The sequence below is a fragment of the Scardinius erythrophthalmus genome (assembly GCF_964197995.2).
Source record: "Scardinius erythrophthalmus genome assembly, chromosome: 9".
NCBI classification, from domain to species: domain Eukaryota; kingdom Metazoa; phylum Chordata; class Actinopteri; order Cypriniformes; family Leuciscidae; genus Scardinius; species Scardinius erythrophthalmus.
This window is the reverse complement of record NC_138229.1, coordinates 21,474,638-21,492,652: the sequence shown is the minus strand read 5'-3', so window position 1 is coordinate 21,492,652 and position 18,015 is coordinate 21,474,638. Positions and strand designations below refer to the sequence as shown.

Genomic DNA, 18,015 nt, shown 5'->3' with positions numbered 1-18,015 from the left:
CATGTTGTTCCTAACCTGTATGACTTGCTTTCTTTTGTGGAATACATTTTTTTTATTTTCTGAAGACCGTGCTGGTCAGTGGTCACTCCTTTCTATGCAATGGGAACTGAAGCGTTCAAGCTTAAACAAATAAATATATAAAGTGGTCCACGACTTGTGGACTCTATTCCAAATCTGACAGAATGAAATTATTTATTGAAAATCTTCCTTTCCAGTAAGCCGTTAAACCACGAACGGATAATTGATTCAGTGAGTCAACTCAGGAACAGAATAGTTTGATTCATCCAAATTATTTTCAGAATTTTGTGAACCGAGTGATTCTTTGAAAAATCCAACAGTGACCTGAAAAGAATGATTCATTCATTGGACCTTTTGCTCTTATAGGATTTTAATGAATAACAGGTTTTGGAACATAATATGACTGAGCGCTAATGAGTTTTAATTTTTGGCTGAACTATCCATTTAATACAGAGTTATGGTAGCTGTTCACGCTTTAAATGTTGCAGAAGTGGCAGTTACAAGGGGAAAAAGTTTGGACATTTGCATAGGCTAATATTTAACTATAGCGGTTGCTGCTGGTTTTCCTTGAGTTGCATCAACCTTGTACATTAGTTTCTGTTGTGCCTCCGCCTCTATAAATAAACACCTTTCAGGCTGTCTTTCCCTTCCACTCAGCATAGTGCTGCCAATGTTAGTTGTCTGTCAGGCAGGTCAGTTGGACGGTGGGAATCATAACACGGTATTCTGCTCATGTTTGCTTGAACAATAGAAACCTGAGGGATGTGCAAGGTTGTTAACTCCTCTCTCACATCACACTATCACTGACAGTTTGCACGCTGACCCCTTTTTTATTTTTTTATGAACCAAGATTGGAAGGTAGGGGGAATGTGCATTCTTCCTCTCTGAGAAGCAGGAAGGAGAAATAAAGAGCGAAACACATTTCCATAGACATTGTGACTGACATGTCTGCTGATGCAGCCGGAGAAAAGGGCCGTCCTGACAGTCTTGTCAGACAAAGCACAGGCCCAGCATGAGACAACTGAGGTGAAGGAGAGGGGGAAAGAGCCATGAGACCTCTGTAAAGAGAAGGGCTGAGTAAGGAAAATAGTCAAGACACCAGCTGTAGAATGAAACTATTAACCACAATAAATTAAGGTGTGTTCTTTAGCATTCACCTATATATATATATATATATTATAAAATAAAATTCAAGGCGAGTTGTCATCTAGGCTAGATCAAGAGAAAGTCATGTCTGGGTCTGAGAGCTTGAAGTGGGTTAATGCCCCCCCTGCTTGGTCTACTCATTGTCAGTGTCATGCGATCACAGTTCCCCCATGCCTTTGATATGGTTCGATTTGGGATTGTGATCTGCTTAAGAGCTTCTGCTACAAATGGCAGAAGCTTGTACAGACAGACATCTTTCAGCATGAAGGTTGTTGAAGCAATTTCAACTAAGCTCTCTGTGTTGAGACCACCTTGGCGTGAAATGGAGTTTGGGAATGGCCATAAACACGATTTCTTTTCCCTCTGATGTAATGGGAACAACCAGCAGCCACTCAGAATTGACAGATCCAGTTTTTACCCTGAGGGATACTACCTTGAACGGCTAATATTACTCTAAATAGTGCAATTAAAAAAATTCCATCTACTAATTTTGGATAATATCAATAATCATCATTAGATGAGCTATTTCTGTCTAGAGCCTGTTCTAAAAAAACAAATCAACGGAAAAAGAATAATTCTGTTGAATTAGTGCTGGCAGCACACCAGAGAGGAAAGGGGTCAACACGTTGACTGAATTATCTAAGAAAGCACGTCTATTGATGTGGATTTAGGTGTTGCCAGAACAGAAAATGCAGAATGGGAACCTGCTGATAAAAGCATTGTTGGGCATTTATGCAATATCTGACCCCTCTTTTTCTCACGTCTCATAGGTTGTTTTGTGGCACTGGTTTCCCAATGGCCTCACATCCTCGGCTAACAGACAGGCCACATTTCCGATCAATTTAACACGTAGTTTCACAAGTGTTGTTTTGTGGACTATCTACGGTTGGCAGCTTGTGTGAACTTGCTTTTTGCAAGTCAGCATAAGGACAAGATATTACTCATCTCCAGACTGCCAAACCATGTACTCTCCATCAGCGTTTTTGTGTGAATTATAAGCTGCATTTTGATTCACAAGAATTCTACATATTGTGCAATGTTTCCTACGCACTGAGCAGGGGGTATATAGAAATGTACTTAAAGGAATCGTTCTGAAAAATTTTGAATTCTGTCATCTACTCGCCCTCAAGTTGTTTCAAACCTGTATGAATTTCTTTCTTCTGCTGAACACAAAAGAAGATATTTTGAAGTATGTCGGTAACCTAACAGTTGATTGTACCCTCTTGTATTATATTATCTATGGTAATTTTTATATTTTTATATATATATATATATTATATACACACACACACACACACACACACACACACACACACACACACACACACACACACACACACACACACACACACACACACACACACTTCATAGATTTTCATATAGCATAATGTCATAGTTAAAGTTTAATTGATTTATAGGCCTGAGATCTCATATATATACACACACACACACACACACACACTTCATAGATTTTCATATAGCATAATGTCATAGTTAAAGTTTAATTGATTTATAGGCCTGAGATCTCATATATACACACGCACGCACGCACGCACGCACACGCGCACGCACACACACGCGCACACACACACGCACACACACACGCACACACACACGCACACACACACACACACGCACACACACGTATATATTTTATATATATATATAAAATACACTAGCATTCAAAAGTTACTCTTCGACAGCGATGACATTAAACTTTCTTTTTGCAGTAGCTCTGTAGATGGCTTGCGCGCATGTTTCTCTGGCGCATAAGGTCTATTAAGACCAGGGTATGTGCGATCTTGAAAATGAGTCACATTGTGTGGAACTCCACTCATGTATGATGTGACGGTTGTTTTTTGTCTGAGTTTGAAGTCTCACCATCTGTCAGTAGTTCTCACTGGAGCGGTAACAACAGAAAACATCCATACACACAAAACTGATTTTATCCTTAGAGCAATGTCATCTCTAAAGATATCACTCCCTTTTCACCGTTTTATTGTAACCGCTTTCTGTCGGACAACGGTTGGTGATTGTGAGCAAGCTTTTGAGGTTTAGGGTCCCAAACTCAACCAGGTGGTGTTTGGGTGAAGAATGCACAACAAAATTATGTCTTGTCCTTTCTGTCTACATTGACCCTTTATTTTGTGTTTTTTTTTTTATTTAGGTGTTAGATTGAGTGTTGGATTTGAATCTCACACTTGGTTGGGTGCTGCTCATGAGAGATTGTACACAGCAACAGTTGTGTGATGGAGGACACCAGGGGTTTTTGTGTTTGTGTGAGCTGAGAAGCAATTAACTTGCTGCTGGAAACAGTGTGTTGTTTATTAAAGTCAACATGGAATCACAGTTTATTTACTTGATATGTGTTCCTGTTGTTATTGTGAATGATTCATCAGTGCACGTTGTAATAAAACAATCTGTCTCCATTTATTTGCTCTGCCTCTGCAACAACTCTCCTTTCTGGGTGATGTCAAGTCTTAATTTTTAACCCTTTACTAATAAATATGAAGTCCATGCCCCCCATCTTCAGTTAGTTCCTGATAGATTAATTTTTTTATTAATGCTTTTTCACTGTAGATACAGCACATTATGTAAAATGAGTTGCGAATAAAGAAATGTCACAAATGTCACAAATACCTCGATTATGCAATCAGAGTATTATTGACACGTGTGCTTGTACTTTTGCTGACCATAAACTCTGCTCTCTTTAGGATCCTGCAGGAATATTTGAGCTGGTGGAACTCGTGGGCAATGGCACATATGGTCAGGTGTACAAGGTAAGAAACTTTCATTTTATTTTTGTAAATAATCACTTTTCCATAATTTTTGTTTGCACATCGTGGTTCCCTTATGCTTGGGGCCCAGTGAGGCTACAAATTCAACTATGCGTGACGCGGTCGCCATTTGACTTTTATTAGAATGGAAGAGAGCTGCATCAACGGTCTGCTTAACATACTTTTTTTTTAGAAAGAAAGTCCTACAGGGTGAGGTTGATTTTTGGGTGAACTCTCCCTGTAGCCCAGAAATGAGCTGGGGATCTCCTAATAGAGTATTAAACAGTTCAGTCAGACCAGGTCCTTGCACAGCCCACCAGAACAGCATGTGGCCACAAAGCTGCTCCATGCTGCGGAACCAGGACATATGCTGAGGAGGAGGAGGAGGAGGAGGAGGCGGCAAGAACGAAGAGAGGGGTGGCCATGAGATAATGGGGGAAGCAGTGGAGGAAGAGAGATGAGAGTTCGCTCTATGCCAGAGTTAGCAGATAGAGCCTAAAAGAAGTTCTTTAGTGGGTGGAATGTGATAAGAGAGTGTCTGATGTGCATGCGTCTATCTTCGCCTTGAAGCTGCAGACAGACACACACGTTAACAGATTTGTGGAGCAAGACGATCTGTGCTCAGACGGGGAGGTGAATCTCTTCCGCTCTGCTGCTTTCTGCTTTCCTCTGTCGCTCCAGTTTGCCCTTCACGTCTCAGACATGCACAGCAGGACTGAGTGCACAGGTGTGCGAGGATGAACCTGGGTTGGTGTACTATTAGCACATCTCATCCACTTCAGCTACACCTTTCTGCACTATCGTTAATGTCCCTTGCTTTGGATCCATACGGCACGGGGAATTATTTTACCCTAACTGTTCAAATGAGATAGACAAGGCCTACTGGAAGTGAAGGTCATTCAGTCCTTGTGTTCATGGAGATAACTGCAAAATGCCATCAGCCCATCTTGTCAGTTTTTGAAAGTAAGAATGGCATGATGATTCAGGGGCTGTGTGAGAGGGATTCAAACCTGTTCATGAAACTATCACTTACCCAATTGAGCCGGTGCGGCATTTATACCATTGATACAGTTTGCATTAGCGTAGAGTTTCTATTGAAAAAGGATGTCCAATCCTTCTCCTGGAGGGCCAACATCCTTCAGAGTTTGGCTCCAGCACACCTGCTTGCATGTTTTAGTAATCCTAAAGACCTTGATTAGGTTCAGGTGTGTTTAATGTAGGCTGGTGACCCTCCAGGAGCTGGATTGGACAACCCCTGCTTATAACCAAACAAGGAGTCATGCAAAGTCTGTTTAAACACCTTTTCAATTTTATTTCATTTTGAGTGCCAAGTTATTGGTTGGAAATGTGACTTAGTAAAGCAGGGGTAGCTCCTGGATCCTGCAGAGTTCAGCTCCAACCCTTATCAAATACAGCTAAACTAGCTAGTGAAGGTTTTCAGAATTTTCTTGAAAGTAACAGATAGGTGTTGGAACTGAAGTCTGCCGGAAGGTAGACCTCCATGAGCAGTGTTTGCTACCCCTGTAGTAAAGGAATCTGTTTAGATTATGGGTAGCTAACCTTGTTCCTGGAGGGCTGCCCTGCAGAGTTTAGCTTCAGCCCTAATCAAACATGCCTGAGCCCGCTAATCAAGGTGTTCAGTATTACTTGAGATTAACAGGCAGGTGTATTACAGCAAGTTTGGAACTGAAGTGTGCAGGAAGGTTATCCTCCCGGAGCAGGTTTGGCTACTCCTGGTTCAGTCATTTTAAAACTGTCGCTAAAACTAGCAGAATTTTTCAGTTTAGCCTCAGGGCAGGTGAAGTTGTCGCCAGGGCAAGTAAACATTTATTAAAAGGCTGTTGGCTCAGAAAACCTGATGCTAACATGTATTGTCCTATTGTTTTGAGATTGTATGCTATGTAAGAAGGCGTAGGACGGTCATTTCGGCTGTCCACAGGCAGTCGATGTAAGATCTGCCTGGTGAGACACAACCTCCAGTGAGCACCTTTCATCATCTCATTCATAATAGAGCAGCAAGAGCTCCTCCAGTTCTTGGAAAGACAAGTCCGCAGACGTATCCCTGAGGTCTGACTGTCACCACCTTTCCTACACTGAGACTGCATTTTGGTGTGGGTCACTAATTCCATTCTGTCACATCCAGTTTATAATGAAGCCATCTCTGTTTTTCCCCTTCCTCCATCTCTGTCTGTCTTTTATCTGAGACTCACAAATATACTGGTTGGTCAGACAGGATCTGATATAGATGAGTTGCATGCTACTTAATAGGTTTATAGTTGTTGTCTTTTTATAGACCCTGTCTGTTCATAGCTTATACTATGCCTCTTTTTTTTCCTCTTAGCTCAAGTTCACCAGGACAGCTGTAGTTAGCGGTCTCAAAGAAAACTAAAAATGGGACAGCAATTTATTATCCTGAGTTAGGCTGACGGAGTTCAAATATTGGGAGGCCAAAAAAAAGCATATGTTTTACAGCAATGGAGGATGATGATGATACTTTATTATGATGATTTTTTATTATTTCTTTGTTTTTAAAGTCTCTTATTTTTTTCCCTCACATCTCAGGATGAGTCCTAAAGATATCAAAATAAGAGATCTAGGGTTGTGTGTCTCATTTCATTGCTTTTATGGGTGCTCACAAGCACCCTCATACCCTTTTGCATAGCTCTCAACAGTGTTGCCTGCTGCCCTGTCCAAAGTGTCGACACCGAAGAGGCTTTAGGTCCCCACTTGGATCAGGACCCTTGAAGGAGAATTGAGGTTTAGTTGATGTTGAGGAGTTTGTTTGCCTTAAGATTTTCAGCTCTGCTTGGGACAGTACTATTGTTAGTACTGGACAAAAAGAGATGTGGGCATTTCTGAAAGTGGCTCAGTAACTGCAGTGGCTCACCTGAGAGCAGAATCCTGGTGCTCTCGAGTTATTTTGGATGACATTGACCTATTTTTGGCTTTGCTGCGGGATAAAAATATCTCTATCTAAATGTCTTCTTGTGCAGTAGAGACACCTTGTCTGAGCAGAGGCACCAGCTCTAAAGATCTGTGTAAAAGCTCTCAACTCCTTTTTTTTTCCTTTTTCCTTTTCTATTCTTCTTTATTTCTGTCTTATTCTTTGTAACAATATGTGGCAATCAGATTAATGCCTGCATGTTAAATATGTCTGTGTTGTTGTTAATATTTCTAAATCTTGTTCCAAGTGCAGTCACGAAAAATGCGGTCTATGAATTCAATCTGACTTTTTTTTTCAAGCAATGAACTTTCATTGAACTTATGATTTGAGATAAGAATCTTGTTGACAGTCTCATGTCTTTCACAGATAATCAGGGAAATGTCAAGTCATTTGTGTTAAACCAAGCATCACCATGTCTTGCTTGGATTGCATGATAATCTCATTTACATCTGTTTGTGAGCAGCTTAGATAAAATTCCAGCATTACTTTTTTTTTTTTTTTTTTTTTATTAGACCATTATAATGCAGTTTTACAATTCCCCTTTCCCCATGCACGTAAGAGCCTTTGAAACGGGTCAGAATAATGCCCGTTGAAGTTGAAATAAACCACATCATGTCACACTGACTCATGCAGCTGATGAGGGTGATGATCCTGGGTGGAGCCACGATACCAGAACTGAACGCTTTTGCCTTGTTGGTTGTTATGTTGTTGTGTCAACTGATGATGACTCAGATTCTTACCGAGCTTGTATATCTGTGTCGGTTTCGGGTCTGTAGGGTGATGTCTGCTATAAACATGACTGAGAGACTTTGGTCCAGATTCCACAACACTGATGGCATACTAATTTATGGTGTACCCTTTGTTTAATAATTAGGTCTCTTTATCCAAATACAGAAACCAAGATATTCTCTTTCTCTTTATGTTCTGATTCAGCCAGTAATATTTTGTAATTTTTAACAGCAATTTGGATAACACAATCTTTATGTAAAAAGTTGCAATTGTTTACTATTTCCCAAGTAAACCATTCTTCAAAATTGTAGGTAATCATTCAAGACCAGTAAAGCCAGCAAAAAAAAGAAAACAAAATAGAGCAATATTTTTAATATATCTGACAGCAGTACCAAGTGTTCAAGTAGACATTCAGAAATTGAAAAAATACAAACATTACATTTTATTAAATCCTATTTATTTAAGAACTAAGATCATTAAACATTCAATTTCAGTCACTTTTTATCATCCCAAGAAGGAAATTGTAAGCAAATATAGAAATTGATTAACTGACATTGTAAGTCTTTGTATACATTTTATTCTTTCTAAATATATTTTAGTTTCACAGCTAATCCTATATATATTTCCACCTGATTTTACGTGGGTTCTTAAGGCATATTATTGGATGCGTATTAGGTTTAAACTGTAAGTGGAAAATTAAGTCATCACAATAATTTTTTTTTGATAATTCAGGCAAAATTACAATTTTAAGTAATGTTGATTGGATGCTTTTAGAGTTTAGCTCTGATTTTTTCCCCCCCCTCTAGTCTAGGCCCAACTTATTGTTTAAAATTCTAGTTTAAAGCTGCTCATTGTCAGTATTCAAGTAGCTTTAGCAGTCAGACACAGGTCACTTGATCTCACCATGCTCCGTTAACGTCTGTAAACAGTGTGAATCTGCCAAAGCTGGTTTTACATTGGTACGTTTCAGTCAGATTAGCATTATCTAATCTTTCACTATAATGCTAAAGCAGTCATATGATTTTGTTCAAGTCTGTTGGAGCAGTAATTTTTTGCCTTGACGTGACGCTGTTTCTGAAACCAGCGCTCTGCTTTGGTATGATTATTGATGAATCATAGGTGAAACAAACATTTACATGCTGCATTTTTAAATACGTTTTTTTTTTCTTTTTCTTTTTTTACACTTTGCTGATTATAATTACATTCCAGAATTACTTCAGTAATAAAACTGCTATGTGTTAGTCATAATGTCCTATGTTGCCCTCTTAATTTGAGGGTTAATTTGCTGCTAAACATGCCTAAATATTTAGATTAGTTTCATTTTAGAGACATAATATTAACGTTTTTATATTCACAGATCAATCATGACCATATTAAACAATAATATTAAACATTTTCTTAATTTTATTCATCATATTTTAAATGTTTAATTTGTTGGGGTGTGGTTTGTCATGCCTATACTTGTCCTTGGCAAAAAACAACTCTTGAAACAAAGTCTCCTTGCTAAATCACCAACCAGATCGTCCACTGGAGACTTTGAAGTCACCCAAAGAATGACATTTGTGCTAATGGAAACCAGGTAGTTGTTTTTCTGTAACGTATTTTACCAGAACTGTGCCCATACAGGAAAGTGTGTTCTGCCCGTGATGTTAATAACGGTTGCGCATACTTGTGTAATTAAGCATGGCATAATTATAGCAGTTTTAGAAACGTGCACAGGTACGAGAAATGACACAAAGTAGAGCGCTGCGAAATTAACTCCTCTCCCATCATTTGATTTCCTCGAACACTACCAGTCAAAAGTTTGGACGGCTTTGACTGAATTTGAGTAGCTGACATAAAATACTTTTAGTGAGGTTCACATGTCCTGTGGTGTGGAATGTGGATTTGATATACTCCATTTAAAACTATTTAATCAGCATTTTGTTCATTATTTTATAATTATTAGGCATCCAGCTTTTATGAGATCATATCAACTGTTATGATTTGTACTTTGAAAAATCTTGTTTAAAAAAACATTATGCATCAACTACCCAATTCTTGTTTCTCACGTTGTAACCTTTTGTCCTGAAGGGTAGTGCTCTGTTTATTAGTACTTTTATTAGTTGTATCTCTTAAAGTAGATCAGCTTTTGACTAGTAGTGTATGTAAAGACTACAAATTAAAAGCCCTGACCTATCAGATGAAATAAATGTTCCTAAAATTTGTCTGAAAGAGCTTCTGGGTGGATTTCTTTATTTCCCCCTCTCTCTTTGTGTGGTCTAATGCTGAAACATCCTTCTAGACAGTCTCATTGTATTTATATCATCATGGGGGATAACAATTTGCAGTTAGATTTATTAGCTCTGGCCTACAACCATCAATCTTGCTCTTAAAAAAACCCACATTTAATCTCGTTCTCATTCTGTCCTCCTCTTTGTAAGTTAATTCCCTTTATTCCACAGTTCTCAGAAACAGAACTTCTGTCCTTCTAATACATATTTCTTTTTCTTCATCTGACTTTCTTATGTGGTTAAACACGCTACTACTTTTATATATAGTGATGTCGAATCGCTAGAAGTTCTGAAGATAGAAAAGATTGTTAAATCTGAATAATTTAAAGCTCTTCCTCAGAGCCCGCTGAATATTTCATGGGGCTTTTCAGTGCTGAGGTTCTGCTCTAACACACATATTTGCTTGTGTATGTTGCCTGTTGCTAAAATTCTACTAGAGGGAATGATGAGCTCATGCGGGGAAGCCTTGTTAATTACAATTCTTACCCTGTAAATAATTCATGCCACGATAACATGGCATAGGCGGTGGAGAACAACGAAGACATGGAGGAACCGAAGAGGAGGTGGAGGAAGAATGTTGGTCTTGCTTCCTTGGTTTAGTTTGTGTCTAACTAGGATGTGTTGGAGGCAGCTCCCTGGGGGGGCGAAGGCAAATGAGGCGTTCGTGGTGTTGGAGGCAGGCCTGTGATGAGGGGTGATTAAGCTGCCGATTGCCCCACTGCTACAGTAATTAAAGCAGCTCGCTATCTCTGTTGTGCTCTGCCATTTGCCCATTCATGGAAATGCATGACTGGAGGAGGAAGAGGTAGTTTTAAACAGCCCGAGCTCCTCTACCCCCTCACCAACAGGTCCCTGAATGACAGATGGTGTGCATCCTGGCATTTGCCCGCAATGCTCTAAGCACTCGGGCATGAGGCAGTGCTTCTTGTTGGCATGTGAGTTCCCTTCTCCGCCTATTGAAGAACATTTCCTAATCATGAATGAACAAAGCTTATATTTCCTTATTGGTGCCTATAACTCATGAGTGGTATTTTAATTGACAGTAATGGTGAACTAATGTATTGTTGTCCAGGAATTAGGCAGAGGCCTTATGGAATAAAGAATGCATGTATTTATCTTCCTTATGGCAGTGTGTACCACCTGCTCCCCCAGCATGCTTTATTATTATTTAAATGGCTAGATAGCATATCGCCCTGAAGATTAGGAGCAGATTAAAAATGAATATGTAATCATTTTATCCATATCCTTCATGATCGACCGCTTTCATTTGCTGATTCGGAAGTGTGGATCAAGGAGATTTTATGTAATTGTTTTTTTCCTTTGGTATGATCTGATAGCCTCACCTCCTGTGCCACTGTGCCAGCAAGAACTTTAAATCTCTAAATGTCTGTCTTGTAAGAAGCTATTTTGAAGTCAAATACTGTTTTGAAACAGCTACAGTAAACTGAGGCTATTGAAGGGTTCTACAATATGGAAGTGTGCAATTATATAATTGTATTTCATTTGTATTTTTAAAATGTATTTTTTGCACATAATTATGAATGAACAATGGATATCAATCCTAAACTTAAACCAGTATTTTGACACGAAATGCAACTTAAAAACTAAATCTACTGTATGTACTAATTTATGTGGCGGGCTCTTTTATGTAACATTTGTATAATGGAGTATAAAACATACTTTTGTAACAACGTCTCACTCATTTTGAATAATTAAAAAAAATCTTTTTTACATGAATCATTCGAATGATTCACAAGAGTGAATTGAATCCAGCTTGCTCGTTCGCTCTAAAGCTTCGAATGCAGTAGGCCTACATGTGACTATAAAATTACATTTTTGACGTTACAGCGCTACTGGTTAGAAAAAGCCTTTTGCTGGAATAGCTACGGTTAGTATTTGGAAACATTGCTACTTTTATTTGGTACTGCTAGTGCTAGTGCAGTGAGACAGAATTCCTGCTGTTCATGACACGGCACTTTTACTTCTCAAGCCAAAGCCGAGGAGGCTAATAAAATATTTAGGAGATTGTTTGGTGGTGTTTGTGTGCATGTTAGTGTTAGTGCGTGACTTTTGCGATTCTCCAGTCAGAGGAGAGGAAACAATTTCCCTTCTTGGTGACTGTGTTCATCACGTGGGTTTATTTTGTTTTAATATGTCACATGAGGTTTGTGGTTGCTCAAGTAGTTTGTATTGCACCAGTCCAGCACAGCACTTCCCCTGCATACACCATGTTAAGAGCAGTTCATGAAGAGAGATGTCTACCAGTAATTCGTCTCGTGGCTTTATGTTGTTAATCAGTATCTTTTTTTCCAAGTAAAAATGTCTAAACAATCTTAAAACAAGCTACAGTATTTCAGAAGCACAATTGTATGAGATATCAAATTAGCAAATAGCTTTTCTTGTTTGGTGCATAAATGTAACTTTAGTGAGGGTTGTTCTAAAATAATTTGACAATTGGGTGAGGACAATTTGCACAATTTCACTTCTAAATCCTGTAAATGTTTTAAGGGTTTTCATAAATTTGTAGTTTGTGTGTTTTGTTTCTCATTCATTCCTTTACATATATGTGTGTAATGCGTAATTACAGTTGTGTTCTTATGCAGTTAATAATAGTTTATTATAAAGCAAAACCACAGGCCAGACTAGACCAGAGGCAGCTGACCTTGAGGAACAGTCTGGTGAAAGTCTGAGTTTCTCAATGAGTGTCTCGGCTCTATTTTGTTGTCCTTAGATGGATCACTTTTTATGCTGACTTTGCTATTCCCTTTTGAAGTGTTTTGTTTTCATGAAAAGTACTCATAAAATATGCCAGAAGGACATTTGCTGACTTTGATTTTTGCTTTTGGCTGACAACACAAAGGAGGAACCTTGATACTTGATGTGATTTATTAAACGGTATGCTTTACACCCATTACTGTGTAAACACCCTTTATGCATCACAAAGACATGGGGATTTTCTGTCACTTCAGTGCAGTGCTGTATCACTGCTAAATATCTCTGTTCTTATTGAGAGTTGCTGGATTGTGACTGGTGTCTGTGCTTCAGTGAAGAGTGAAGATGGGCGTCTGGACTGTCCCAACTCCCAGCAGCAGGCTCTCAACTTGAAAGACACCGACGTGTCTGTGGGACTTGGTTTTTCCAGTAGTGATGATTTCATTATTGTCAAATGCTCATGAACCAGACGCCCAGGCTCTCATTTGCAGGAACTGCAAATCATATGCTGCTGACTGATCATTAAACTGAAAACCCACCAAATTTACATGTCAGCGGAAAAGTCACCCACGTCAATACCGCTCTCCCTTAATACAGAAGTGCTCAATATCATTATATAAAGCAATATTCTGAACAGTGATAGTGATTTATGCAATTTTAATGTTTTAATTTACAATTTTTCCTTTGTGTAAGCCCAAGCCCATTAGTGACAGGATTTTCTGTTGACATTTTTGCTTGATTTCTATTTCTGTGGCATAATACTAGGTAGCTGAGCAACCATGAATTTTAATTGGTCCAAAGTCCTGCTTCACAATATTGAATGTTAGATATTGATTATATGTTCTGATTGTGCAGTGGTTTCTTGTTCTGATTTGACATTGTACACCGCCTATTATTATTTATTCAATTTATTAAATGTGGAAAACATTTCTAGTATCAGACAGTGTTTTCAAACAACCTTGCTTAATTTAGCCATTCTCATCCTGTTTTGCATTATTAATCCTGTCTCAATCCAGTGGTTCTCAACCTCTTTAACTTTAATGCTAACCATTGTCCACAACAATATTCTGTTTGTTTGTGATTTACTGGATAAGGATTTAAAAAATGTTTTGTATTCACTATTTCTACCTGATAAAAAGATTTTAGAGCTTGACATAACTAGAAAAATGTATAGGTATTCATTATAAATATTCACATGTTTTTTTAAGATTGTATTAACATGACTTTTCCAGGTCTGGAACTCGCACCTTTTCATTTTTTTAATATAAGAACCTGGTTCTTCTTTAGAATTTTTAGTTTTGTCTTATTTTAATGCCACTTTTTAAATTACTTTTTAATGCTATGGTTTGTCTTGTTTTAAATTCATCTTTAAAGTCATCTGGACTGGAGTCCCCTTGAAAATTTGCTGATGCCCCCTAGTGGGCCCTAGCCTCTAGGTTGAGAACCATTGGTTTTAATGAAAATTTAAATTTATGTTCTTTGCATAGTATACATAGTACATACTACAAAAAATGGTGATAGTTTGTGTAGTATGTTATTCTGAACTTACTGTCAGTTTTTTGTGATGTAAAAAACAAAAAAAAACATATAACCACTGATGTAGTTCCAGTGGCAGGACTCAGCAGTTGTGTCTCAGAGACAGGGTTTTGATGTTACTCTTAAGATTGCAAGTAAGAACAATCTTGACAAAAATGTGGAGTAGAAACACGTCATCGCAGCGATCAATATGCTTTCCCGGCTTAATCTCATTTAGCATAAGTGCGTTTGTTTGAGTGCATGTGTGTTTGCATGTACTGTTCAGCTGAAAACAAACTAAGCATTATGACGTGAGGTGAGTCGTGGCCAGGGTAGAACACTTCACATTATCGGGCATTAGAGCTTCTGTATTCATTCTGCGTAGGAGGATTCAAGACTTCAAAGCAAACTGCTTTCTTGAATAGCAAAGCAGAGGTACAACCACCTTCTCTCTGACTTCCTGCCATCACTGTTTCTCACCGACACTATGGAGTAATTTTAATAAATTGCTATTTTAAGCTTCGCACAGTGCACTCTTCATCATAACGCTAATCCAGGTCAAATGGATTTACATTAAAAATGCATCAGGACTGACTCTCGCCTTCATTACACACATTAAGGTTATAAATTAACAACTCTTCGTCCTTGTAGGTCAAAGAACCAGAATGCTGTTGTGAATATCATGCCTTTAACCAGAGGATAAAGGGTTGTTTTGTACTGATCCTGATCAGATTAGATTTTTCTCTCTAGATTCCACACGTAACCATAATAAAAACCACAAATCTGATCCCACTTTTGTGCAAAAGACACTAGACGCTTCTTCTCTGGCCAAGGTCGGGTCAGGCTGGCGACTGTAAGTCATTGCTTGCCGGTATTGGATAATGAGTTAAACACAGGCGGGCTTGTGTTGTATGCAGGGCTTTGTAACGTGATTAATGACGTCTCATGACTGAGATGTACAGTAAATCCGAGCTTTTTAAATGGACATCTTGTGAGAGATGACAGCCACCATTGTGTATAGCTTTTTGCTCACACTGCCTTTTTTTTGCAGCATTCATGGCCAGGCGTAAGGATCTGAGAGTGTGGGAATGGTGGGAGGAAACAGTTTGTGTTGTGAATTGTGTGTTAGCTGCTGTATGGTATTTATTCATTTTTTTTAATGGATAGTGGCGAGTAAAAGAAAGCAATATGGGTAGAGGGTAGAGATAAGGGGAATGGAATCAGGAAATGTTGCAGGCTGGACATGAATCTGCTCTGTTTGCTTGAGCACCAGACCAAAAAAAAAAAAAGAGATTTGAATTTCCTCGTTTTAAATTCAGGCAAGACGAAGTAACAAAATTCTGGAATACTAGGATATTTCTTGTTTTAGGTAATCCCAAGGTCATGGAAAACCTGGAAATAAAAGGGTATAAATAACATGTATGCATTTCTTTTATTTGTTTGTGCGTTCATTTGTTAGTTTTATTTATTTGTATGCTCAGTTCTAAAATACTTAACTGGCTAGAAATTGGTTTTGTGAGTGCAATCTCTGTAAAAGGAGTTTAAAATTCTTATCCAAAAATCAAAAGCAGCTGGAAAGGTAATGTGAATTGTTAGGTCAAAGGTGTGGAATCTGTGAATTGTAGCAGATAATTTGGATGCACACTATCAGTGTTGCATGCTTTTATATAGATACGTGTAGATGATTGGAGATGGCAGGTGTGTGTGTGTGGTGCACTAACCCACCTGGCACTGAAGGCCACATCAGATTTGATGCCCATTAACCCAGTTATGCCCTGCCTCCCCTGAGGCCATTTTAACGGTCTTGCCATTCCAGATCTCTTATCGCCAACCAAGGTTCAATTAGCAGAGCTTGATGTCAATAACCTCAATGCTCCTCTCCTCCTCCTCTTTCTCTTCTTCTCCCGTCGTTTCCCATCAATATTCACTGTCTTTAAAAAGCTATTTAGGTCTGGCCCTTTCAAGCCTTCAGATAACCACCATGCCTGCAGATTTGACCCCTAATCGACTGATGACACTTTCCTTTTACTTCAGTCTCTGTTCATCATCATCTTAGTCTGGCTGTTAACATCATATTAGCACAATCTGTTCCACAGCTTTCAGTTGAATTGTGTTTTTTGCAGGGAATGTATCCTGCTAGTGGGCAGGATGGATTGTGATTGGCTGTCAATGTTTTTAACTTTCATCAGCTGGAAAAAAAATCGTTCTGAAAGTGATTCCAACAATATCGTTCCTCTGTAGTTATAGTTGTTATAGTGGTGTGAACTTCCTTATTATTCTCATTGAGTTATGATTATTAAAACTTTATAACGTTTAAAACGTTTGTGTGAATGTTGTTTTTGGTTTCTTTCACTGTGTGGTTTTTTATTTTATTTTTTATTATTTTTTTTAATCATATTAAATTTAGATTTCAAGCTCACAAATTGAATTTCTTTTTCAGTGTTGCCGTTGGTTCACTGGTGGGAAAGCAAACACTGCTTTTCTTCTGTACCTTTTCTCTGTACTCTTCTAGGGCAGAGTGCCTCGGCTATGTAAATGTATTCCATCATTCCGTTGACCTCCCAGGACTGCCGAAGCATGTCATTGCTTTTCTCAGCCTGCCTCTCGCTCTCTCCCTCATCTGTCCGAACAGGCCACCTTTCCCCACCTGCAGACATCATGTTGGTTGTTTGACAGGCCTGCTGGCAGGGTTTTGCACAGGAACCTCATCTTTAGCCTGTCTTCCTCAGAGGCTTCTGACATGAGCTCCAGACACAAGAGCGCATAACTAAACAGTCACGCAGAGAAAGCTTTCCCTCTGCAAGCGCATTCATTACATGCCAAGAAAGGGTCACCCTGCCGTGCCGTTTTTGGTAGTACGGTCATGTCTTGTGTCTATACGGTTTGGGATAATGGAGATCTGTGATAACGGCAAATCGGTCTCATCAGGAATTTCCTGTTCACCCGTCCCGTGTGTTTTAAAAGTGGGTGTTGTTGTTGTGTGGAACCCGCATGGAATCTGCCCTGTGACTTTCACAATACCTGCTCTGTAAGGATGTTTACACGACAACGATGTACTAAAAACAGATGACAACGTTGTCAAAACGATCTCCTTTCCAACGGATCTGCAAAAATGAATATAAAGGCTGTTTTATGCATGCAATGCCAGTAGTTGATGATGCCACTGTCAAGAACCTCCTCGCGAACATGTAATACGCATGCGCATGTCGTCACCGTTTCAAACCAAAACTAAATCTAAAGGTTTCACAGTGTTTTGTTTTGTTGTCTCGTACTGACCCTGCTGGTATAGAGTACTGAAGGTGTTTCAGATCCCAGCAGACTTTGAGTTCCTCCTGGATTAGCTGGGCTCTATGCTGCCCTCTGACCAGAAAAGAGGATTGAATTATGCTGTAAATTGAATCTAGCCACAGTATGTTATTGTGTGTTTCAAGTTTGTCATTTTGCTCTATGCCATAGAAAAAGTTTATCCTCAAAAAAAGCCATTATCCCCAAAGCTGTTTAAAGATGAGTAAATTAGGAGAAATTATAGAATGACTAGTTTAATAATTAAAATGTAATAAATATTTTGGTGTTGTCACCATATCGGTTATCAGACGGTTATTCTTTCCAACATCAGTCGATGGAAATAATTATTGGTTGTATGTGGCATAATTGTAAAATTGGTGTGTCCCTGAAATTGATAAAGTCTTAATATAAAGAAAAGTCTTAATATAGCTTTTATTATGTAGTAGTATCTGTAGTACACGATATTACAGGACCTCACCCTTTAGCCATGTCTGTATTTACTATATACAAGAGCTTATTTTGCAAAAGTAACATTTACTAACATCATTTGTTTCCTCTATGTACAGTGTGAGTGTGCTTGTCTGGTTGTGCTTGCTTAGTATAAATACCAAAAACA

General features: G+C 38.7%; 1 protein-coding gene across 4 annotated transcripts in view; it reads left to right on the top strand.

Moving 5' to 3' along the window:
• tnika (TRAF2 and NCK interacting kinase a) overlaps window positions 1–18,015 on the top strand; it is a 95,515-nt gene that overhangs the window by 11,745 nt on the left and 65,755 nt on the right. For all 4 annotated transcript variants that reach the window (XM_081374542.1, XM_081374541.1, XM_081374540.1 and 1 more), the window contains exon 2: window positions 3,879–3,944. In XM_081374542.1, the coding sequence (XP_081230668.1) occupies window positions 3,879–3,944 (66 nt within the window). The remainder of the gene's footprint in view (window positions 1–3,878; window positions 3,945–18,015) is intronic.